General features: G+C 40.0%; 1 protein-coding gene across 1 annotated transcript in view; it reads left to right on the forward strand.

Moving 5' to 3' along the window:
* grid2 (glutamate ionotropic receptor delta type subunit 2) overlaps positions 1 to 24,876 on the forward strand; it is a 470,927-nt gene that overhangs the window by 369,921 nt on the left and 76,130 nt on the right. The window contains exons 10-11 of the mRNA XM_022757812.1: positions 3,397 to 3,594; positions 7,708 to 8,020. Coding sequence (XP_022613533.1) covers positions 3,397 to 3,594; positions 7,708 to 8,020 — 511 coding nt within the window. The remainder of the gene's footprint in view (positions 1 to 3,396; positions 3,595 to 7,707; positions 8,021 to 24,876) is intronic.

Raw genomic sequence — 24,876 nt, forward strand, 5'->3', positions numbered from 1 at the left:
GATGTGAAATGATATTGAAAAAATGACAACAGGGGGAAGTATTGTAGCCTCAATGTCTGGATGGATGGAGAGAGACAAGGTGTCCTAGGGAAGGCAGGGGATGCTGTGGTGTGGAAAGACGCTAAATTGTGTATATCACAGCTGGTGAGTGGCAGGAGAAAAGAAGGGACTACAAAATAACAACAGAGAAAAAAGAGAGAGAGATTAGCGTCACAAAGCCAGATTACATCTCACAAGGTAATTTTTCCTTACAAGATTTTAGTCTGGAAACCATCGACTGAGTATCGATTGAGCCCGGCAGCTCAAAGCAAGACCGACCAGTGCACTAAAGGAAGTGTTTAGGTTACATGACTGGCTGCCTCTCAAAAGTCAAAACTTGAACAACTGTTTTAAACCAGATTTTATAGATTAGCAATTTTCTGCTAATGAATTGCTTATTTATTACAGTATTGTTGTTATTATTATTTTACTTCAGGTTCATTCAAACAGTGATTTGGCTGGTTAGTTTCTGAGAGGTATGACAATGCTTCCTCAACAGCCACCATGTTGCACAAGCTCAAAAAAAGGTGAAAAGAGCAATAACTCTCCAGCAAGTGGTGCGTTCATCAAGTCAGGTTCATGTTGATGTCTAAGTGAAGGAGAGAACTGTTGTACAGCAAACTTGAAATGACATCTGTCAAACAACTTGTGTCCTTTCCAGAGAACAGAGAGCCCATCATGGGGTGGCTTTTAGACAGTAGGGAGGCATTAGGTGCTTTTACATATTGTGTTCTCCCAGTCCTTTGCCTACAATGTACCATAATCACATAAAATACCAATCATAATTTCAGTATTTTCAAACACTTTCATCCCAACATTCACACACCTTTAAAGAGGTCCACATGCACAGTTTTCTTTCCTTGTATTGATTTGCTGTTTCCTGCCACTGTTGGTTGTGCGTTATGTACTGTACATACATGTGTACAGCATAGGTGCTCACTGCATGTGTGCCTTTTGTTGGTGTGTGAGTGTATTTGTATGTTTGTTCACTGTATCCCACAGAGCTTGTACTTGGAAAGCAATCAATGCACAATGAACTGAATTATTATTGCAAAACCATAGAGAGAAAATGGACATGGGGTAGATGAAAAGGGGATAGGTTGATGGTGTTTTGAAATGGGAATCCTTGCAGTTTTCTTCAGGAACATCTCAAGTTTAACAATGTGAGTTTCAAGTGCCAATTCAAACCAAATCTGTAATTTTCTAAAACCCAAATTTCTTTGTCTACAAGAAGCGTAACATCCTTTGTAGTCTAATTAACAGTTACTTAGCTTATCATATATTATATAAGACATACACCTTCGAGGGGGAAAAATTGTGGATAATAATTTTGCACCCTTATGTGAATGCTGGAAAAACTGTTGGTGAAACCTTGATATCTAAATTCTCTGCTGCCTTCAACAGTGGCAATTAAATTCTAATAATGTCATTGTAGCTATTTACTGCATGGTTTACCTTGATAATGAGCCTCCAATGCGAACATTCACCTTAGAAGTGTATTTAAGTATTAGGGCCTGGGCAGGTGGACTGTGTTCTTTTCCCCCTGTACACCAGGGTCAGCCGTGCTTTCTCCCCCATGTTTATGTTTGTTAATAAAGGTTTAAAGTACCCGCATAGGGAAACGATCAGTGGCACTTGGGGGTTATTCATATGTATGGGTGTGTGTGTCGGTGGGTACTCCTGCCTTGATTGATGGATGCTTGTGGTGAGTAAGGGACTTGGCATGCATGTCCACTCACTGCCTAATAGCTTATTGAACGGCAGCAGCTAGCAAGGATTAGAAACCGCCAAGTTAATGCGTTGCATAGCCCGCGTGTGTGTGTGTGTGTGTGTGTGTGTGTGTGTGTGTGTGTGTGTGTGTGTGTGTGTGTGTGTGTTGTGTGTGTGTGTGTGTGTGTGTGTGTGTGTGTGTGTGTGTGTGTGTGTGTGTGTGTGTGTGAACTTAATGTGCAGCCAGTATCCAGTCAATAACACACAGGCCCTCATAAATCTGCAAGACATATTGGCCTAAAACATTTCACTCATCAATAGGGATTTATTAAAGAAGAGAGAAACGAGGGTGAGGGAAAAAGGGGGGTGGGAGGTGAAGCAGACAAGAACTGAAGAGAAAACTCTCATGAAACATCCAATGCATGAACAGTAAATACAAGTAAACATGAACATTTGTTTTTCTTTTCTAAGATGAGAAGCTGGGCTTTGTTAGATGCCGTGGTGATAACGATAAACAAGATGTTCAGTCATTGCACAGTCATGAAAATGACTCAAAAAAACAAAACAAACAAATCTGCTGAATTGCATTGTGCAATTATTGATTTTCAACATTTTAATTCATTTGAAAATATTTTATGAGTTATGTTTTAAATAAATTATTAAACACGGTTTCCTCTGTGAATAAAAAGAGAGCTGAGTAGGGAACTTTGGGATCTTAGCCAAAACAAAACTGGGGGGTACATCTTGTTTTGCTTCAGGAATCCCAATTAGACGGTTAAAAAAGGAAAGTGCTTAATCATTTAATTTAACCAATTTAAACAGGTGGACAGATTTTAAGTAGAGCATGCTGTTGCGTCAGCTTTGGTACATTTGTTAGCATCCAGCTTACCCTCAAAACCACAACAGAAGGATATTCTTTCAGGTCAGAAACAGCACTATTTTTATTTTTTTTTTATACCATATTGGTATTGGCCTACCGATGACATTTAGTTTGCTGCTCCTTCCAGTTCTATTTATGTATAGTCACTGCTCATCTAAGTTGAATTTTTGGCCTATAGAGACATTGTAGAGATTTTTTTTCTTTGAGTTCCCATACTGTTAGAACCAGTGAATGAGAACCACACATGGCACAGGAGGGGAGGACGTGATACACATTTCACCCACAGGGATTAGATTTCACCCTGGCTGTGACATTTCTCACGTCGGAGGAGTGACAAATCACATTTGCACCCAACATGGATGGTAATGCATACTGAGAGGAGGGGGCTGTTAGGTAGCTTTCAAAGGTAGCACTGATGAAGAGCAAGGGATGAAGAACAAGACTGCAGACCACTATAAAATATGTAGGTGTTAAAACATTGAAAGGCTTTGTTTTCGTTTGTGGTAGGAAATTTATTGAACTGTCCAAGTTGTTTTTTTTACAATGTAAACTCCACAGGGAAGCCTACCTTTATGTTTAGTGTTTGACAGCACCTTTTTGTAAGTGTAATGTGGGCTCTCAAAGACATACTCCCACCCTTTAGGATGAGCGTTTGTGGTGGTATAATGGCCACTTGAGTAATTGGGTGATTTAATGCTTGAATGACTGGTGTATTGATTGGCTGCTTGACTGACTTACTGACACACTGATTGATCTTTGCCTTCCAGGAGGAGCCGTTTGTTATGGTGTCAGAGAACGTTCTGGGGAAACCAAAGAAGTACCAGGGCTATTCTATTGACGTCCTGGATGCCCTGTCCAACTACCTGGGCTTTAAGTATGAGATCTACGTCGCTCCAGACCACAAATATGGAAGCTTGCAGCCTGATGGTCAGTGGAATGGACTGATGGGTGAATTGGTCTTTAAGGTGAGAAGAAAGTGATTTACATACAGTACATGTGCGAACACACACACTTAATATGCAAGAAAAAATAAAATGGACTATTGGAGAACAATTACATGGATTGGATAAAGATAAACGAGAATTTAATTTGCACTGAAAATATGCAAATATGGAGTGTTTGTTGCCTATTTATGCACACATACTACACCAATACAAAAGGAGGAGAAGCATGCATGCAAGCAGGCACATGCCATAGGCATCACTTATTCTAAGTAGGACTATAGCCTCCCTCAGGTTGAGTCTGAACAGTCCTATCATAACATTCCCACTAGAAATCATGCCACTTCAAAAGCAAATATTTGAATTATGCTACCATAGGGCAGAGTTTAACTTCTTTAAATTGGACAGAGGGATTTAGAAACTCATTCACAAACTACTGCAGAATGTAGTCTGAAGTGGACCAGAGAGGGGCTGACCTTAAAGATTCAGAAATGTGATATTGCATATTGGTGAAAACACCAATCATAATTTGACTAATTTGACTAGTTTCAAGTATCTTCAAGTATTTGATCCATAACTACTGGCAGACACTTGAACTGCCTCAGTGAAAAGTGGAAAAGTGGAGATGACTTTCCTTTAGAGAGCATGCGGCTATAAATGTGGATTTCACAAAGATGAAGAGGCCTGTAGTTTGTGGGCAGGAAATTGGCACAGTTGGATAATAACTACTTTAGCTATAACACAGCTACATACAGGGTTAGGGTTAGCTGATGTAGCCTCACCTTTGTAGTCCATTAGCAAAAAATGTACCAATTTCACTGCTGTGTAACAAGCTCGTGACCCAAACTTTTGTGCTGCCAGGTCTATTCCCCTGAATTTAGATGCCAGAGCTGTCTGTTGTCCATCTGTCCTTTCCAACACTGCTGTTTACAGTTTCCAATGCAGACAATGGACAGCTTTTCTAGTAGCCTTTGGCAAACAGTACAGAAGATTTAAGATTATTTTGTCAAAGTACTGAATATGTTTGATATTGTAATCCATCTGGTCATCTCTTACTGTTTACAGAAGGAAAGAATGGAATAGATAAACAGAAAGAAAGAATGCTTCTTTTGAAAAGCGTATGGTCTGAATAGTCACGTTAATTCGGATTTTCATCTCTGCTCCCAGCATGCTCATCCTCTATCCTGTAGCAAAGACAGAGCACATTTATCTAAGGAATAAAAAAAAAGCTAAGCAAACACATGGAAACATTACAAGCAGCATCTGAATATACTAAATAGCTCATGATTTCACAGACATTTTCTGTCTTTCCTTCCTTTCCTTGTCTTTTGGGGGCCCCGCCAGCAATAAGCCTTGAGCTTACCTTAGTTCCTCACAGTCACGCCATTCTTTTGTCCCCAAAATAATTTATGGATTGCTTAAATCAGATGTAACAAGGCCACTAAAAATGGCAGTAATAACAACAGTGGGACATCTTCTTCCCAGAGGCAGGATTATTGAAGTATTTCAGCTAGATACAACATTGTCACCATCATAAAGTGACTTTATGAAGCTTGTTTTAATCCATGATAGCTACTACAAGCACTTTAGCAATTAAACTATTGTTTGGAATTTTATATACTACATGTAAGTGTGCCTGAATGAGGGAAAATAAAGAATCTTGCATCCTGAAACCACATTAGTATATCTAATTTGGTCATTTCTCCGGTGTGAAGAAATAACAAATATTTTGAACCCGGTTAGATTTGTTAGGTAGTACGAGATTTGGAGACAGGTAATGTAAGGTGTGGTCAATGGTGCAACAGAGTTGTAACTTTCAACTGACAGAGGTCAATGCAGTGTTTTCTCTACCTCAGGCAATGCTCATCATTATCATATCCTACTGTGTATACATCTTAGTGTGTTTGTGTTCATGCCTGTGTGTGGTGTGTGTGCGTATGTGTGGTGTGTATGTGTGTGTGTGGTGTGTGTGTGTATGTGTGTGTGTGTGTGTGTGGTGTGTGTGTATGTATGTATGTGTGTGTATGCACGTACGTGTGCATGCGTGCAATGCCCTTTGATGTCCTCCTGGAATTGCACTGAGCTGCTGCACACGTTCATTATTTATAGGTCAAGGAGGGTTTTTATTATCAGCTATGTTTTTTTCCAAAGTTTTCCATGCCTTAAGTTCATTATTTTCATTTGACTATGTGTCAGACTTGAGCATTTTTTAAGATTGGGCTCTCCTTCACCCCCGACTCCCCTTTCCCCCCACCCCTCCCCTTCCCTTCCACCACCACTAAAAGAGCTCACAAAATGATACAGAAATGCTTTCAGCACAATGCATATTTATGTGTACACAGACAAGCTCAGGCTGTAAATAAACTGAACATGCAAATAATTTTGTTTTCCCCATCAGTCAGCAACAAGATTTATCTCTCCAAAAAACCAATTATACCAGATAATTATTATCCAAAGTGCTCTATGCAAGTTTCTATGTTGACTGACCACAGAAGTCAGCATGGTAATTCATCTCTACTCACACACACACACACTTGCATGCATATTGTTGTCTCAACCAACAGACATCCTGCAGGGTTTCTCCTACTATTCCTCTTATGCAGTGTAAGTGACAATTTCTGCACATTTAAGCATTTTGTTTCCTCACTCGTCTGTGAAATTAGCTGATTTTTTTGCCTACAATGGATTAAAATTTTGTTTGTTTTGTGTGTGCATGCGTGCGTGTGCGCGCGTACGCAGATAAGAATGTTGTGTGTTGGGTGTGCGGTGGATAAGTATGCAAGTGTGTGTTTGTGTGTATAATCAGTGTGTGTGTGTGTGTGTGTACAGTGGCTGTAGGGCTAAACATTGGCCTACAAAATCACCTAACCTGTTACAGTCAGTTGTTTCTAGCAACAAAGACAATCTCATTATCGAACAAATTCGTAATATGTGCCCTCTCTCACACGAGTATGGATTTCACACTCACGCACACTCACAACATCTTAAATCCTTGTTATGGTACAAGCAGATGTCTACAGCTGCTAGCCAAGCACTGGGGACTGAAAACATTTTAATTAGCCATCATTGTTTCTGCATTTAAGCTAAGCACAGTCTATTTTTCTTGGCAGACACTCACTGACAGCTGTTTTCAACTTAAAGTCTTTACACTTAAATAATTAAAGCAGTCATTTGTTGTCTCTTAAAATTCCAAGAATAACAAGTGAAAGCAGATCAATTGGCTAATGAATGAATGAGTTAAAGGTCATGCATCAAAATATGCCTAGTCCTTATGTGGCTTACAAGACAGTACAAGACAGTACTTGCCAATGCACAGCACATAATAAGTATATCCATACATTATCTTACTTTTGGTCCGCCTCTTCTTTCTACCATAGTTTTATCTTTGTTTATCTGTAGCCGCAATTTACCATTCAAGCAACACACACTGTTTATCATACTCCGAAGATCATGGTCAGTCTGTGTAAAGAGAAATATATTGTCTACATTCAGAATAATCTGTTCTTGGCCCTGTATCTCCTTCCTTGAATTTCCATTGATTAATTTATTATAAGTGTCTTTATTACAAGGGTTGTTAATCTGCTCTCGTTTGACAGATTTTAGTGAATCTTTCATAGCATTACAGAATTTCTCACAGCATTTCCCAAATTCAACTCCTGCATACTGTCACTGGTGAATTTTTTTAATAGTTAAATTCCCCATGAGTGTGTACCTGATTTTTTTGTTTTGAAGCATTGCTTTATCTCTTACGTACCTGTCTGTACACAGGTGCACCCAGACCACTTTTTCTAAAAGTGTTGTGAAAAAAAAAACAGAACACATCTCCCCACTGGCATTTTTCCTTTAATTTTGTAGCAAAAGAATACACACTGTCAACAAAAGCTCTGTTCTCAGAAAACCCATTTTGTTTATCTATCAATAGGCCATATGTCTCCAGGCAATAGTAAATTTTTAAAGTTTCTTTGTGTTTAGAATTTAATGTTTTACTTTAGATGGTGAGAAGCATAAGAGGCGTAACTTAAAGCACTTACCCACCGGATCTCTGGGTACAAAAGTCCACATTTGTTGGCTCTGTTTCCGCACCTACACATTTTCACAGTGTGGATACTTGAAACTCCTCTCTTCTGCCTCTTGCAGCGAGCCGATGTGGGACTTTCTGCCCTGACCATCACGCCTGAGCGAGAGAGCGTTGTGGACTTCACCACACGCTACATGGATTACTCTGTGGGTGTTCTGCTGCGCAAGGCCGAACGCACAGTGGACATGTTTGCCTGCCTGGCGCCCTTCGATCTGTCACTGTGGGCGTGCATCGCGGGAACTGTTCTCCTCGTTGGCATCCTGGTGTACTTGCTCAACTGGCTCAACCCACCCCGGCTACCCATGGGATCTGTGTCCTCGACAACCCTGTACAATTCCATGTGGTTTGTGTACGGCTCCTTTGTGCAACAAGGTAAGGAAGAAATGGGGAAATGGGATAGAGGGAGTGGAGAGCAGGAAAGGGAAATCAAAAGAGGATTACCTGATGAATTAATTGGATGTTTTGGATGTTTAGATTGGGCAAAAACAGATGAAATCATGTGGCCACATATGGGACACACGATGTGACCCTGGTTTCTTTTATCAAAGTCCGAGACTTTGTCCACCCGCCTTCCACCCTGAACGCCTCCCTATGACTTCCGCACAGGACAGGAGGTTAGCACTTTGTGGACTGAATAAAATGTAGACAGAGAACAGAGTCCACACGGCAATTGTGTTTTTTCCCAAACGTATTAGGCAGTTCGTAATGTATAATTGTAATTTTTACGGTTTCATGTTTACTTGTCACATGACTTACCATGTGACCAAAAATAATCTTTAACTAAAATTGATTAGGTGAAGGTGGAGCATTGTTCATTCTTTTGTGGCATTTTGAAATACGTGAAAAAAAGTGAAGCACGTCAAGCTCTACAATTCAGGGATTTCCTGAATTATTTCCTAGTGTATGATTTTTAACCCAGATGGTGACCAGAAGGTGCGTAGTAGTGTTGTTGTTTAATGTTTGGCTGTAGGGAGATGGGTGACATCATACTGTATTTGCATGGTCCATCACAAAGGTAAAAGATAGAGACACAAGGGGAGGGGAGGGTAGCATAGAAGAAAAAATGTGATTGCTAAAGCAATCTAATGTCAAATATGTGATAGTAGCTGTCCTCTGGGTGTCATAAGTGTGGATTGACCTTTCGTGTTTGAGCACAATAGACAAATGAGAACAAAAGGGAGGAGAGGTTTTGTTCTACGTGGATTGAGTGAAGGATAATGACCTCATCCTGGTTATCTACCCAAAGATTTTCCAGAATCCATCGGACCGTGCTCAGGTATGGAGATCAGACAATTGACACCTAGGGAAGGATTTAAATTTAAATCACTGCAGGAGAGGGAAGGGCAGGGGGAACAGGGAAAAAATAAAATCACCTACAGTAAATGCGTGTCTTAATTATGTCTGTTAACCAACTGGTTTGTGAGTTTCATTTAGTATGCACACCTCTATTGAGCCTAGTATGAAAGAGAGACACTAAATATGTTCACACAGTGTGTGCATGGTTTGTGGCGTAATAAAAAAAATAGCTGCTATTTTCCAATGAGCACAGTGTGCTCTTGCTATCATGCTGCAGGACTCGCAATAGTTAATTTTTTAAGCTGCATTAATTATGCAAATTTTTGGAGAATTTTTTTTTTTTTACGTTGCCTGTGAAACATTTCAGGCCCTGAATAAGCAACTGATGAGCGTTCCACCGTTTGATAAATAATCCTCCATCTTGTGCTGCAGCTAATGGTGGTAATGATGATGATGATACATTCTAATTGCTGTTTGATATTCACAATCGTTTCTCTTTTTAGCTGTAATTAACATTTTAGTCATGGCATCATTAGAGAGAAAAAAGAGCGAGAGAAAGGGTCTAATTCTTCAAGGGGGTGATGTCCTTTGTGTGTGTATGTAGTGGTGTTTTTTGTGTTGGGTATATACAGTAGGTGTGAGTTTGTGTGCGTGTTTGTGTGCGATATCGGGCGCTTCTTCCTGATCATGTGAGAAGAGCTGTGCTTTATCCACAGATAATTTGTTTCTGATTTGGCTAGCCAGAAATATCTCTCACAAAATTAACTGAGCATGAACAGTCTACTGCCACGAGGCTAAGTGGGCTGACCTTCACTAGCTTTAAAAGTCACCTGGAATGTTTTTTACTCACATCCCAGCAATTATTTAGTGAAGCAGGGATCTCTTTCAGACTCCTGATAGCTAATTACAAGATTAAACTGTATCTTGACTGACAAATTAACTGACTAACAGGTTAAAAAAAAAGGTTTATAAAGTCATTGAAAATGTAAAAACACACACAAATTTATACACCGAAAATTCATTCAGCAGTTTCCTCAGTCTCACAGCACCTCTGTAACGTCTCAGACCTTTGCGCTGCACCCTGAACTGTTACCCTTAGGAAAAATTGATTCGGACACACACACCCACAGCAGGAGGAAGTTGGAGATGAGTGATGAGACATGACGCCATAATTTTGCTTTTGGCTGTGGGTGAGAGAGGGAGGGTGAGAGGAGAAAGAGGGAGGTGTAGAGGTATTGCTCTCTTAATCCTTTTCTTTTCTTTCTCCCTTCTCTCCCCCTGACTATTTCTTTTTCTTCCTCTCTCTTTTTTTACAACCTGTTTTCCATTCTTATACTTCCATTTCCTCCCCTTCATCTTGTTTTTTGTGTCTTTTTGTCCATTCTCTTTAGCATCCTTCGGCCCCCCTCCCACCCCCAACCAACGCCTCCTCTCATTCTTCCTTTTTCGTCACTCGATCTCTCTTTCCTTCTCACTCATCTTGGCCGCCAAGTTATCAGCCATTTGTGTGTTTGTGCATGTGTGCGTGTGTGTGTGTGTGTGTGTGTGTTTACACACATGCATGTGCAAAAGTGCCAATAGAAGCTGTAGTGAAGAAATGTCTGTACTCCATAAACTTTGTCTAATTGGTCAAGAGAGAGAGAGGAATGGGGAAGGACTGCATCTGACAAGATCTGCTAGTTAGTTCTTGACATTGTTGACCGTTAAATCACAGCCCTTTTGGAAATCTTGGAAATCTGAAATTTTATTATTCAACAGTAATACAGTATCTCAAATAAAATAAAAGCTCAAAATATAATTTCGACACATTAAACAGTTGTTCACAGACATATCTTAAAGTTTTGCAAGACCTATTAAAGAGAAAATACATAAAATATCAAAAGTGCCACATGCATATGTACTGCAGTAGGTTCTGCTTAGTAATTGTGAGTAACTATTAATAATAGCGAAGGCCTGTGATTGTTTAACCTCCAATCTTTGAAAAAGAGGCAAAACCCTAAACTTATACAATGCTAACTTCACAAGCAGCCGCCAGGTAATGGGTATAAAAGGTGGATCTACAGCACACTCAATCAAAAGAAGGTCAGACACAACCTCAGCCACCGTGACAATAAGTTGTACATACTTTAAAGAGTAATAAACCATACTGAGGGAGACAACTGTAAGGTCAAGTAGTCTATAGTCTAGAAGATTAATAATCAAGCTATAGAAAACACAATTTTGCATTCACAGGTAGCACACAGGTAGCTGCTTCTCTCGCTGTGTGTTGAATACCAACTGTGTCACCTTAACTCAAAAACATGCAGTGGATGTGGCCAATGGGAGAGACCATCTATCAGCACACATCTCTCCTGGATGTTGTTCAGAACAGTTTCGGTCTTCTGAAAGCAGAGCACATCTTCACAGCTGCCAACACAAATGTGACTTGGGTATTTCAGCAGTGAACACAGACAGCAGGAATATGGGGAAATAATTTGCAGGTGATCATGTAAAATTTAAATAAGAGCTGAGGACAAAATGAAGTATGTAAGTAGTGCGCGCAGAGGGGAAGATGTGGGATGTGGGAGAGAGGATATGATTTAAAGGATGTGAAATGTTTCCTAAGGAGATTAATTTCTAGCTTCGGTTTGGTTACTCTTTGGCCCTGGTTGAGGTGGGAAGGTCATTCCAATATTTTTCAGAGCCAGGAGGGAGGAGGGTTGAGGCTGGGATGAGTGATTACCAGGTCACATTATTAGGAGAGCCAAGCAGACAACATTAGCAGAGTGCAGGGCATTGACTGGATGGTATGTAGACTCTGGACAGATCATGGCCTGGAGGGATGGCGATGTGCACTCATTTGCAGTCTTGTACACCAGGTTTTGGATTTTGAAATGAGCCACCACAGGCAGTCAGAGGAGGGAGAGCAGGAGGAGGACGACATGCAAGAATTCAGGAAGATAGAAGACGAGACAGCCTGCAGCAGTTTGGATGAGTTGAAGGGAGCATGGTCAGAGGAAAGTTGCAGTGCCTCAGACAGAAGTTTCAACAAGCTGAGCAGAAGTGCTGATAAAGAAGTGCCCACTTCCCTGAGTGTTGAGGATAATCGTAAACAATCAGGAACAGACGAAAAGTTGACCCCATGACACACTTTGAATGACAGCCCACTCATTTGCAGAATGAAGCAGAAATGTATAATGAAGATACAGAAATTAATACGTTCAGGTGAAATAAATAGGGGGGAAATGCAAAGTGGAAATAATGAATTGATAAAGTAAATGAAAAGGGAAATGAATACAATGGTAAATACATACAGAAGCTAGTGAAAACAGAAATATAAGTTTATGTCGCATTTAATTATAAATCTGTTTACTGAGTCATTTCTTTTTAGATTTTGGCACTTTCAGTCCTCCACAGAGCAGGAAAATGTGCTTGAAAAGCCTTTGCGAAATGGACACATTTATACATGGCAAGGAATTAAAGTGTTTTTCACCATAAAAGATGATCAAGTTATTAAATCAAATCAGGCAGAAACAAAGTGACCATTTGTTACTTGGTTTGAGACGTCTGGAAAATTCTATTGAATATTCCAAGTAAATGCAGTAATGAAGCAATTAATTTGTGCTCCATTTCATTAAAAGCAAACCTCAAAGTCCTACAAGAAAAGGCTGAAACAACAGGAAGCCTAGAAATGGTAAAAGCGATGGAAAGTTAACATCTTGCTGTAGAGAGAAGTTTCGGGGGCAGGTTTACACAGAAAGCTGTGTGCACTCAGCTGTTGCTTAGGCATCAGCCACCGTGACAAAAAAGCTGCACATACACAAACCACGTGAGGGAAAGAACTGTAAGATCAAGTAGTCTATGATACAGACGATTAGTACAACAGGTAGCTGCTTTCCCTGCTGTGTGTTGAATACCAACTGTGTCACTTTACCTCAAAAACATGCAGTGGATGTGGCCAGTGGGAGAGAGCATCTATCAGCACACATCTCTCCTGGATGTTGTTCAGAACGGTTTTGGTCGCACGCCGTCTTCTTAAAACAGACCACAGCGTGTTTCACAGCTGGAGAGCATGCACAGCTCATTACATTTTAAAACTGCAACAGCCGCCAAACTCCTTTTTTCGTGTTCTTTGTATTTATTTAAAAGCAAACCTCAATTGATGCAAAGCGGCGCTCTCTGAGCGAGACAAACGCTGAAGTGGCCACAGCTATAAAACGGACTGTGAACTCTGCTGTAGTTCAAATGTGGGATCAGCCGACGGAAGCCGGCTGTCAAAGGGGGCATCTCGGCTGATGCGTAACCTGTGTAGGAGTGAGAGAGGCCCTGTTATGCAAGTCAGATTTGTTGCAGAGAAAGAAAAATTAAACTAAGTGAGACAGATTGTGAGAGTGGACATGTTGCCCTGTTCGTCCATCCCATTTCCTCTTTCGATACTTTCCTGTCTTCTTCTATCTGTCTCCCCTTCTCCCCACTTCCTCTCTGCCCTGTCCTGACTCCCAAGTTTTGCCGGTACGCTTTGAGCTAAACTGGAACAGTCAAAAGCAAAACTCTGATGTCACACTGAATATGTGTCTTTCACAATTCTTCCCCTGTTGCTCTCCCTGTCTTCCTTTCTGGTGTTCTCCCCTAATTAATGTCCTGAACAGTAGGGGAGGAGAAAGACACTGTGGAGAAACAGACTGTGTTTTTGTGGGTGTGTGCACATATGTGTGAGTTATCTTAGCATGCAGCCCAACTGTCAGCATGAGTACGGCTGCCTCTCAATTAGAGCTAACTTTGTTGGGAAATACATACACAGTCCCACTCATATGCACACTGTGAATTACTTGTTTTCACTGTATGAAAAAAAAAAAAAACTGCACAGATACACAAACACACAAACAGAGTCAGGGCCATAGGCCATAATCAGCACTTTCATCTTTCCATCTGCTGCTCCAAACATTTCTCTCTTTCTTTCACTTGCTTTTTTTTTTATTCCTCTCTCACACTTTGCACTTCTTTTCTTCCCACTGTCTCCTGCTGTGCATCGAGCTGTCTGTATGCTTGAGTATGACTGTGTGTCTGAGGGGGGAAGAGTGTGTGTTCTTTTCACAGCCTAGTTAAAGAGTCATACAGAGAAAAAAAAAAAAAATCCAATTGTTTCTCTGCTTCACTCCTGCCTACTTTTGTAGTTCATCCCTCCATCCCTCAGTTCTCTCCATTCTCCACTTCTCTCTACTTAATGCTGAGTTTTCTCAATGTGAGTCGTGTTCACGTTCAGCACTCCCCATTCCCTCTCTCACTTCCTCTATGTGTCGCTCCCTCTGTCATTATCTCTGTTTCTGCTGTGCAATACTGCTGGGAAGCCAACGTTATCATCATTTTCCTGCTCTCTTCTTCTCTTTTCCTCCCTCTCTTCCTCTCTTTATGAGTCCCTCTAATCCATTATCCTTCTCTAACGACTCTGTTGTGCTGCTGTGAAGTGGACCCAACTTTAGGACGCCCATCCCTCCTGACTCTCTCCCTATATCTCTCTATCTATCCTCCCTCTTTTCTTCTTTCTGTCCCTCTCACTGTCTCTTTCTGGCTACAGAGATGTACCACTGTGAAAAGAGACCCTCTCTCAGCAGTTCCATTAAATGCATGTCTTTCTCCTGCGCTTTCCTCTACTCTGTGCTCTCTTATTACTGCCACAGTTGCTTCCTTTCTCTCCCTGTTTTTCTCTCCATTCCTTGAGATCCCTCTTGGCCTTCCTCTGTCCATTACTGTCTTACTGATCACATGTGATGAGGTACAGTTGTTACTAGTTCTGACTCATCCTGTTCAATCCTGTTCAATCCCTTCTGCCCTCCATGCGTTCATCCATAACCCCATCCCTCTTTCAGTTGTGGAAGGCAACTAAGTACGTCAACCCATGAACGACGCCCCAGTGTGATTTTATGGTACTACACTCTGACAAGAGCCATTTGGCCACTTGAGGGCAGTGAAATTAAACTGCAATATTAAAGCTACATATTATCACCCTTTAAGTTGATATTGTGAACTTGTTGAAGCTTATTTACACAACCAGCGTAGAGGGAGTGACATTATCATCTCCACCAACACCCGAGGGAAATATCTTCTTTGGCAGTTTTGTGTTGAGCAGGTAGCATATATTGGGTTTTTCTGAAGCTTTTTTGATGCCTGTTGCAGCTGAAAACAATGCTGAGTTTGGTGAGAGTGAACAAGAAATGGTCAAGTTGCAGGCTAGAAAACCAAAACAAACATTAAACAGAGGCCATAAAACTCTGTAGAGCTGAGGAGAGCTGCAGGGTAGAGTGGCAATTCTTTCATATGAGTGACTCAAGTAGTTAAATGACCCATTGTTATCATAAAAATACTGATTATAGCTTCATTAAGTAAAATATCCCAATACTGACTCACATCTAGGTGCAGTAATACACCATAATGTGGTTGACATACGAAATTGCCAAAATATGATTAGAAACTTCAAGAGCTAAGTATTTGTTACTCAACAGATGTCTTTTGAGCGCATTAACGGTGCTTTAACACATTTCTACACTTGCTAAAATAATGAAAAAAACATGACATTTTACAGATTCAAAGTGATGTTCAACAGTTTCAGTCCCTGTACTAAGAGCCATGTTAAGAAATTGGAAAATGGAAATATGCCTCCTTTCTGTGTTTTGATTGTCGTCACAGGGCATCAGACTTGGCCTCCAACTTTAATTACTTTGCCTCTCTCCCGCTGGTGGAGACGGGAGCTGCAGCCACCAGCTCAAATCTCTTTTTCATATTACCCGGCATGCTTGTGTTATACATGTCAGGGTGTAATGTATGTGTTGACTCTCTCATGCTGTTCACACTCTCTCACTCCGTCTTTCTCCCCCTCCACCTTAAGTGTTTAATCATGCTAAGTTAAGTCGCTTGAAAAAAATGTCTCCCGCTGTTCCACAGTAAATGTCACATTCAGCTGGAGACCGCAAAGAAAGAGACAAGGACAAATAGACATAGCAAACATGTGCAGAGTGAAAGAATCTTTGATTAGTACACATATGACATTCATCCTCACCCTGCACATATTGCAGTGATGTTGACTGAATATTTTTACCTCCCATAAAATATACTGAATATGTACGTCAAAGCAGTTCGGACTGGTCTTGTTCCACCCAAATTCCTTCACCGGGGAGTCAGACAACCTGCTGCCATCAGGGACGGTAATGAGGAGGGTGGCTTAATTGTAATACAAGCATAATTATTTTGAGCTGTCTGTTGTTAACTGCCTCAGATAAACAGACCTAGTGAATCCCGTTTATTTCCCAGCAAGTGTGTTGTAAAGGTCAGGCTTTGAGCAGAGTGCAGCTGGACTAAACTGGTTCCTTTTGTTCATCAGCAAAAGGCATGGCAACAAATGACGTCCTGATTTCCCTCGATGACTCTCAGTAAACCCAGATATTTGTGAGATTTGTGTGATCATTTATGTTAACAAGGCAGCCCCCTCTCTACCACCACCCCTCAGCCAGATGGAAGAAGAAAGAGAAAAGGAGGAATAGAAGATTGAAAGAGATAAAACAGTGGGAGAGCTGAGTGCTGCGCACCTTGTTAAACACCTTGTTAGTGTTCAGTCAGTCATTATAGTGTCTGCTGAGGCAGGGTTATATAATAATAGACCAGGTTGGAAAGAAAGCAAGAATAGCTTAAGTTTCTTAGTGGCCAAAGGAACGTAAGAGCTGGTGTTATGACTGGAAATAAATAAAATGCTGCAAGGTACAGAGAGACCAAAGGAGGCAAGGAGGTGGATATAGAGGACCTCATTATGTGAGTCTTAGTGGGCACTGATACGGCACACTGATAGTTTAAAGGCACATGTAATTCAAATACAAACAACATCACTTGCTTTCTGATTGACAAGTTTTAATGTGATCATCGTTTGAGCTGGTAATGTGTGAAAGTCAGTCTCTCTGTGTAATGTCTGGTGTCTTAACAGCCTGTTGGGATTTTTATAGTCATCATATATTTTCCTGTCTTGAATGAGATCAAGTATCTATAAATGCCAGTACAAATTACTGTCTTTAGAATTATTTGGAAAACTCTGCATTGTCTGCATTCCCATGTTAATAACATCAACTGCTTGGCGCCTGTGTTTTAACATTAACAGAAATTAGATGTTGGAACATTTATTTATTGCACGCATCTGTCAGACTCAGCAGGTTTATCATTGTCACTTTGCACAGTGTAACTGGACATCTGGCTCTTGTGACATCAGTCATGTTAAACTTTATTTTTCTTGGAGTTGAGAAAAATACTGAATTCATTTTTCTCTTTTTTGCTACAGTGATTATTCTTGTACAGCTAATGTCGCTGACAGCCTGCCTTTCACCCTGCCTTCAAGTGTGGCTGCTCGGAAATAAATTCTAAACATATTTGATTTCCGGCAAGGTCACTTTGTTTTCAAGCTTAACATGGCCCTTAGGGTCGGGCTGATGATTAAAGTTGTTGTAGTTGGGGATCATTTAAATTTCCCCTTTTTGAGCAAACATTGACTATGCACATGAAAAATTACTTTAAGTTTCTTTACATCACTTTTATATCTGTCCAAACAGTATCTGTATAGAGCAAGTATATATATCAACAAGTATAAGTGACAAAATGCCTCTTTCCTGCTTACAGTTACACAGGGCAAAGCACGTCTCATTATCGGAACGTCTCAGTACGGAACATGGTTTTTTCACGTTTCCAATTACAGTATGGTTCTGTATTTTAGGGTATGATTGGCAACCTGACCCATGGTATAGTTCTTACTTTCTCACCTTTCACTCACTCAACATTGTGCCAAGTAGCACAAACAAGTTTTTCTTTATCTGGTTGTATTTAGCGTTTTAACATTTTCTTTGTTTTTAAAGGAGCCATTTGCTTTGCGATTGTTACATAGCCAGCGTTAGCATTAACAGTCTTGACAAGAGCTTCAGTCACCACTGCGTTTATAAGTGGTTATACTCCCTCTGAGCAGCGCTACTTCTTCAGGACAGCCTGAGCACTGCAGTGACTAGGTGTCAGAAAGCGACGAGTCAGGCCAATTGGGCTGGGGCTAGCTGATTAGCATGCTAACTTCAGTAGTGTAAAGAGGTGATAGAAATAGAAAGAAAACAAGAAGGTTACTTTGTATTGCTGGAGACAGCTCTTGGCGGGTAAAGGAATGAAGTTTGATGCTGAACTACAACATTTGTGTTAGACTGGTAAGTAAACAGCTGTTGAAACTAACACTTGCTATGTAATAATAAGAAAACTTAGAAATAGCTCCTTTAAAGTAGTTGTAGTATGTTCTGTTGACTTGTTTTATTGCTGCAGTAACTAACTGAATTATAAGATCACAACATCTAATTTTTGCTGCAGGTTAAAATGGAACAAAAGTGAAATTGGGGGGAATTTGATGGAATACAATTAATAGATTGTTTTTCTTTCAACTAGTTCATAGAATTGAATAAAAGTTCCAGTAACCTTAACCTCACAGCCATGGAAACAGTCTCTGTTGTTGTGTAGTTTTGTGTAGCGAGTGACTCTAATGTGAAGTGCATGTGTGCGATTGAGCGTGTGTACACTCAGCAATAAGTTTCCTTTATCTGTTCAGACAAATCAGTTTTCATTGACAATGTCATGTCTGCACATGTTACATCCAATTGATGAGAAGCAGGAGAGTGTGTGTGTAATAGGTAGGAGAAAGAGTTAAGAAGGGAGTGTGAGAGCATGCCAAATTGCATGTTATTGGTCTCTGGGAAGAAGAAAAAAAAAACAGGAACTGGGAGGAAAATGTTTAGATGTGCACAGTTTTTGTTCTGTTTTGTTTTGTTTTGTTCTACGACAAGAAAAGAGAGCAGCAGAGAGAGCTCATGTTAAAACTCTTCTCTGAGGTCTTGTCCTCGCTACATTCTTTTTCACTTTACCATTCTGTTCTCCAGAGATGTGGACCACTTCACTTCCTAATCAAATGTGGCAAAATTAAATTTTGCACTCAAACTCATAAAAAAGAAACAAGACCGACTTTTAGTGAATCAGAATATTAATTGCTTTTCCAAAACTACTCATGTAATAATAGCAGCGAAACAGAAACAAAATGGGGAAAGGAAGGCCAGGTAAAGGTAAAAGAGACAGGAGAGGGGATGTGAAAAGCACAAAAGACAACGAGGAGTGACGATGACGCACTGATGTGCTGTGGGTGGTGTTATGTGTGTATTGGACATATGGGTATGCATGTGATCATTTTATTTTGGTTACACTCACGTGCAAAATTTTGCCGTGATGTCTCAAGCTAATAGCAGCATGACAGATCTACACTTTTTACATGCGATGCACTCACACACAAACTTACACACACGCAAACTCAACAAGTCCCCAAACCTATATAGGTCGCTTGTCCCTGCCCTTGGATACAACCCATAAGAGCGCACCTATCTACTGTACCAGTAACATTACTGAGACCTGCTCATAAAAACTTGCTTCATAGTGGCACAGCTGGTCTAAAACTCATTTAATAGATGCCAAAAATTCAGGTGCTGACCTAAACATATCCCAAACAGGTCAAATGCACTTAATTTGAAAAGATTTCATTATCTGGTGGTAAAAATAAAAACACTAAAATGTGCAACACTAGCAGAAAACCAAGGAACATACACCAATTATGGTGTTTACAGTATGTGTGACTTACTGGTTAATTATAGTGGGAACTCAGAAGTTGCACATTGTGTATATTCTCACTGTGAGACATGCTGCCCTTGAGAAAAAGGGGGAGGAAGAGAAAGAAGAGACGTTGGAGAGGAGTGCGGTGGGTGTGTGGTATGTGGGTTGAAAGCTGTGAAAAATTGAGAATGACATTGTTAAAATTGAATATGAGTGACTCAAACACAATCACTATCAAGTGTAAGGGCTTAGAAATACAAGCATACCCACAGACTTTAGTATGCGTGCATAGCAAGACACACATACAAATTGCCCTAGTCAAGTGAAAATTGCTGAGAGAGCCATCTGTCAGAAGTTGCACTCAGAAGGCAGCATGGTCTTATTGATTTGATAGAACAAGACACAGTCTGCATACAGTCCCCTATAATGAGACCACAGCACTGTAGCTGCTAGCTGAATTTACTGTGCGTGCGTGCCTGTGTGTGTGTGTGTGTATGGGGGACACACATGCATGTGCCACTGTGTGTGTTTTGGTGAGAGAAATGAAGAGCGATTAGAGCCCTGGATCCAAACTGACTGGCTTTGTGTTTTGTTTGTCTGTGAGATTCATAGTTACTATAGGTTTCAGACACCAATAAGAGTTAGATCAGTTTTTGTCTGACTTTTTTTCTTACTTCATTCTTTGTTCAAGAAGTGCTTTGAGATTCAACGTCAGTTTGTGGGCAGGGAGGATATTCATGAACACATGCCTTACAGAAGTTACTTGTTACTAATGTTTCCTATTCTCCCATGAAGAATGTCAGGATGAGATATTAAGAAATAGCTTCGTTCATCACCACTTTTTAAAAAACCCACAGATATTATGGATTAGCTGTATACTGTCGTGTGTCTTGAGGCAAGAAAAACCCTTATTTTTGCCCTTTAGAAATATGTGTACACATACATGAAAAGGGCCACGTACACATGAACATGAATCCATTCACGCACACACAGCCTTGACTTCCCCGTTGGCTGTTGTAAGCCTTATATTATACACAGATTGTATTGATCCATATATAGGAGGCGAGCAGGGAAACACAGCCTGTAAATAAGCTCAAAGAAATTTCTGCTGACACCATCATTTTTATGTTCCTTTCAACTGTGGAAAGGAGGCAAAAGTGCTGATCAGGCTTGAAGAAAGGAGGAAAGAAGAGGAGAAAAGAGTGTTTCTGTAATAAGTCCAATGTCAAGCAATTTCTGCATATGATACACACACACACACACACACACACACACACACCGAGTCACCGTACTCCTACCCGAGCTATTCTAGGAGGGCATTAGGAAGTTACCACACTAAGCCATACACACAAACACACACATGCGCGCACGCACGCACACACACACACACACACACACACACACACACACACACACACACACACACACACACACACACACACACACACACACACACACACACAAAAAGACCTGGGCTTTATCGCCAGTCTCCACACTTGGCCCAATGTAGACCAGACCTTCACTGGCTGCTCTACCTTATTTCATTCCAGGGAATATAAAAAGAGTGCTTCAGGGCCAAAAAGCAGTCAGATTTAATGAATGTTTACAAGCGATGATGCAGCAAGTTGGTCAGAGTGTCTCTGAAGGGCAGACACACAAACTCACAAGTGTGTGTGAGTCTGGTTAAGTTTAGGATAATTTTGCCAAAGGATATATTTAGTCAGTGTGACTGAAAATTTAGTAAAGCTGTAGAAAACACTTTGTGCACAAGGCATTTTGGAAGCCAGTGAAATGTCCTACATCTTGAGTTTACAAAAATCTAAATCAAACGGAGTTGGTGCATGCTGTGTCACAACTCTGTGATTGCACAGAGGCTATAACCGGCACATTTCGCCTCTGGAGAGTGAAAGTTCAAAAGAAATCAAACCCAAAGATATACAGCACACAGTAAAACAGTACAGACCCAACGCAAAAGTCAGAAAGCAGAATTGTAATTGATGCAACAAACATCAGTGTCTTCCTTCCCTGGTTCTGTGATAGCAGGTATTGGATTCTGATGACTGTGTTTTTGAGCAAAGCCAATCAGTTGTCTTATGGCTCCAAATACTGAAAAGGTGTGTGTACATGTGCGTGTTGTGGTGAGGGAATGAGTAAGTGTGGCTGTCTGGGTATGGTATGCGTCTGTCTGTGTGTTAGTGCCCTTCTCAGTGTAGTTCTTTTCCAAAAATAACATAATTACAAGCAAAATTTCAAAGCCAACAAGAGAAGGAGAGAGAGAGAGAGAGAGCGAGGGAGACCTAAAGAAAACTGCCAGAAAAATCGATTTACAAAGTTGCCCTTTCCAATTAATTTCAATTCTCAGTGAAGGGCCATCAAAACACTCTCAGCTCTCCTTTTTGTCCAGATGTAAAACATGAACTGTACTATCTTCCATAGGGACGACAAGGGTGAAATGAAATAATGTAAAGTTTTATCTGTATCCCCTGACTACACGCACACGCGCACACACACACACATATACACAGCACGTAGGCGTAAGCACAGAGAGTCTCGTTCTATTTTGCACACACTACGTCCCTCTCACTCACACACAGACATAGCAGATATCTGCATAGTGAGCACGCTCCAAAGCGCAGCTAAGTGGGGGAATAATTTGCATTTCAATCTTTTATAATTTGCTCCCTTTTTGTGAAATTGAGCCGACTTCCACGAGCTAACCGCTGTGAGTACAGAACCCCATTTCAGCGTTCCCCCTCAGGGTGGTTCTGTACAATTTGAATATCTTTTTTTCCCATGAAGTCATATTGAAACTCGTTCTTATTACACACATTGAACTCTTGTGGGTTTTTAACTTAAGTCATTTTCTGAACATGTCGACTCTGCAAAGATAGAGTTAAAGACATATTACAATCAAAATTCTGAGCAGAATTTGTTCTCTGGTCTCTGAAGTGTGATGTTGCATAGAAATGAAATTCCAAACAGAGAGATATTCTTCAGAATAGAGTGCAGCACTTTGTTTACTTTTTAAATGTACCAAGACATCTTTCTGCTTTACAAAATGTGGTGTTTGTTAAAAAAAATGGTCTGCTGTGGTTTAATCCTTTAAAGCACTCTGTTGTGGGTAAGGTTACATGTTCCCATTTTTCGGTTTTTCACCTTCTTTGGATTAAAAGAAAGGGTTTTTTTTTTTTTTTTGTTTTTTTTTTACATCAAATGCATTAAATAAGAACAAAGTGAATGGTTGTACCAACTAAGAAAATTCAATGATATATTGTAGAGTTCTGCAGTGAAGTAATCAGCATTTCAATTTTATGTTGTTCAAATTTAATTGATAAAAAATCAGAAACTGAGTAGAATTGTAACTTTTCTAACTTTTGCAATTACTGTTATCTTTTCTCACACACTGCATAGTTAGAATTAGTCCGTCTGTGTCTGTAAAATGGAACTTTTGTTGCCCAGTTAGTTAGCTATAGTTTTGATTTTCCAATTCACTTTGAACTTTGTTTTTATTACTTTGCTGATGCTCATACCTTTTATAAAGTGGCATCAGGGTATTGCCTTTTTTAATAATTTTTTCCCAAAATCCAGAAAAGTTGCATCCCAAACCTGACTGCTTCTTTTGCACTTGTTTAACAAAAAAGATGCAGTTTGCAGGTAAATGTGTGTTTGGGTTTTTTTTTTTTTTTTGTACATTACATTTCCAAAATGGGGGCGAGGGAGCAGATGACCAACAAGTGTTTATTTGTATAACATCTGTGTCCTGCAGAAATTATGTAGCATGTTCACCCAGCATATAACTAGATCAAACAATTGTATAACACACACTTTTACGTACGCAGGGCTTATTTAATCCATTTAGACGGTTTCTGGTTTGGGCTCCTCACCAGTTTGGCTGTTTCCCTCTGACCCTCTTCTTCTCCCACACTCAGACTGACTCTGTCTTCTCTTTGATCTCCTCCTATTTGTATTTAATATGCAAAGATACTGAAAACATAATTTAATTAAGTTAATAACAACGAGTAGTAGACAGCTGCTTTGTTTTGTATCATTCCAGTAAGATGTCCCTGACATTAGTGTAAACAGTTTCCAAATCAGTATGCGTATAATTTTTACATTCATGCTGTGAAACTTTTCCCCTCTCTTCTTCTTTATTTCATTTAATTGCAAACAATATTTTCCCTCTGAAACCTTTAGAGTCTTTCACTGTGTGTATGTGTCTGTCTGTATGTGTGTTCACGCCTCTCGTGTATGCAGATACAAGTGTACATGTGTATTCAGCTGTATGTTACTTAGTGTATTACTATACATGGTTGTCTGTATGTAGTGCAAATGTCAGTGCCAACAGGGTCCAGAACAATTTGTCAACATCAGAGGTGAATCATTGGCAATATGAAATATTAATGTCTCTTTCATGAATATTAATAACTTTATTGAAGCAATTACCATAATACAGACACTCCTCCAGCACATGTTGCGCTTTGTATGTAAGGGAAATAAATTATACACTAACTAATGTGGATTTATTCTCTTTATGTGGGCTCTGTATGCAACACAGACAAATTAAAGTGCTCACCTCGGAGAGCTGCGTCTCGCTCCGTGCTGCCCTGGGACCACACATGAGACTTTGTTTTAGCTACACTATATCTGGTGCAATATACTGTATATATTGCATATTGTCTCTATCAAATAACAAAACGAAATGAATATGTAAATAATGTTGATTTATTTACATTATATGGACACACAGCAAATTAAAGTTCTGACTACTTTTGCAGCTGAAACACCAATAACAAATAGAGGAGAAACAAAAGTTTATTTAACTTTGTTTGTTAGGTTGCTGGTTGCAATTTGTGTTTGTTATGCTGAGTGTATTCAAGACCTTTCCTGTAACATGACATTCATATTGAACTCACTCTATTAAAAGTCCTCTTGCTGTTGATGATCCTGTAAATGCAGTAAAGTTAGATAGCTTTGACCTCTACACAATCAACTCCTATCAGCTTTTCAAGTTGGTGGAATTTAATACAAAACATGATATTATATATAAAATAACATGCGGAGAAGTGTTAGCAAGTAAAAACACTTAGCCACAGCTGTAACGAAAACCAGCTAATCTCGATTATTTCCCACTGATCCAATTTGTTTGGTGAGTGTACGTATGTGGTGCATGCACATGCTTTAATGAATGTCTTCATGTCTTTTCATCATCATCCTAACCATTTTCCTGAAAAGCTTTTAAAAGCACACATACCACAAACACAAACATGCCTTAACCACTCTACTCTTCCATCACGTTT

The sequence above is a fragment of the Seriola dumerili genome, unplaced genomic scaffold (genome assembly GCF_002260705.1).
Source record: "Seriola dumerili isolate Sdu_G_001 unplaced genomic scaffold, Sdu_1.0 BDQW01000290.1, whole genome shotgun sequence".
In the NCBI taxonomy this organism is placed as follows: domain Eukaryota; kingdom Metazoa; phylum Chordata; class Actinopteri; order Carangiformes; family Carangidae; genus Seriola; species Seriola dumerili.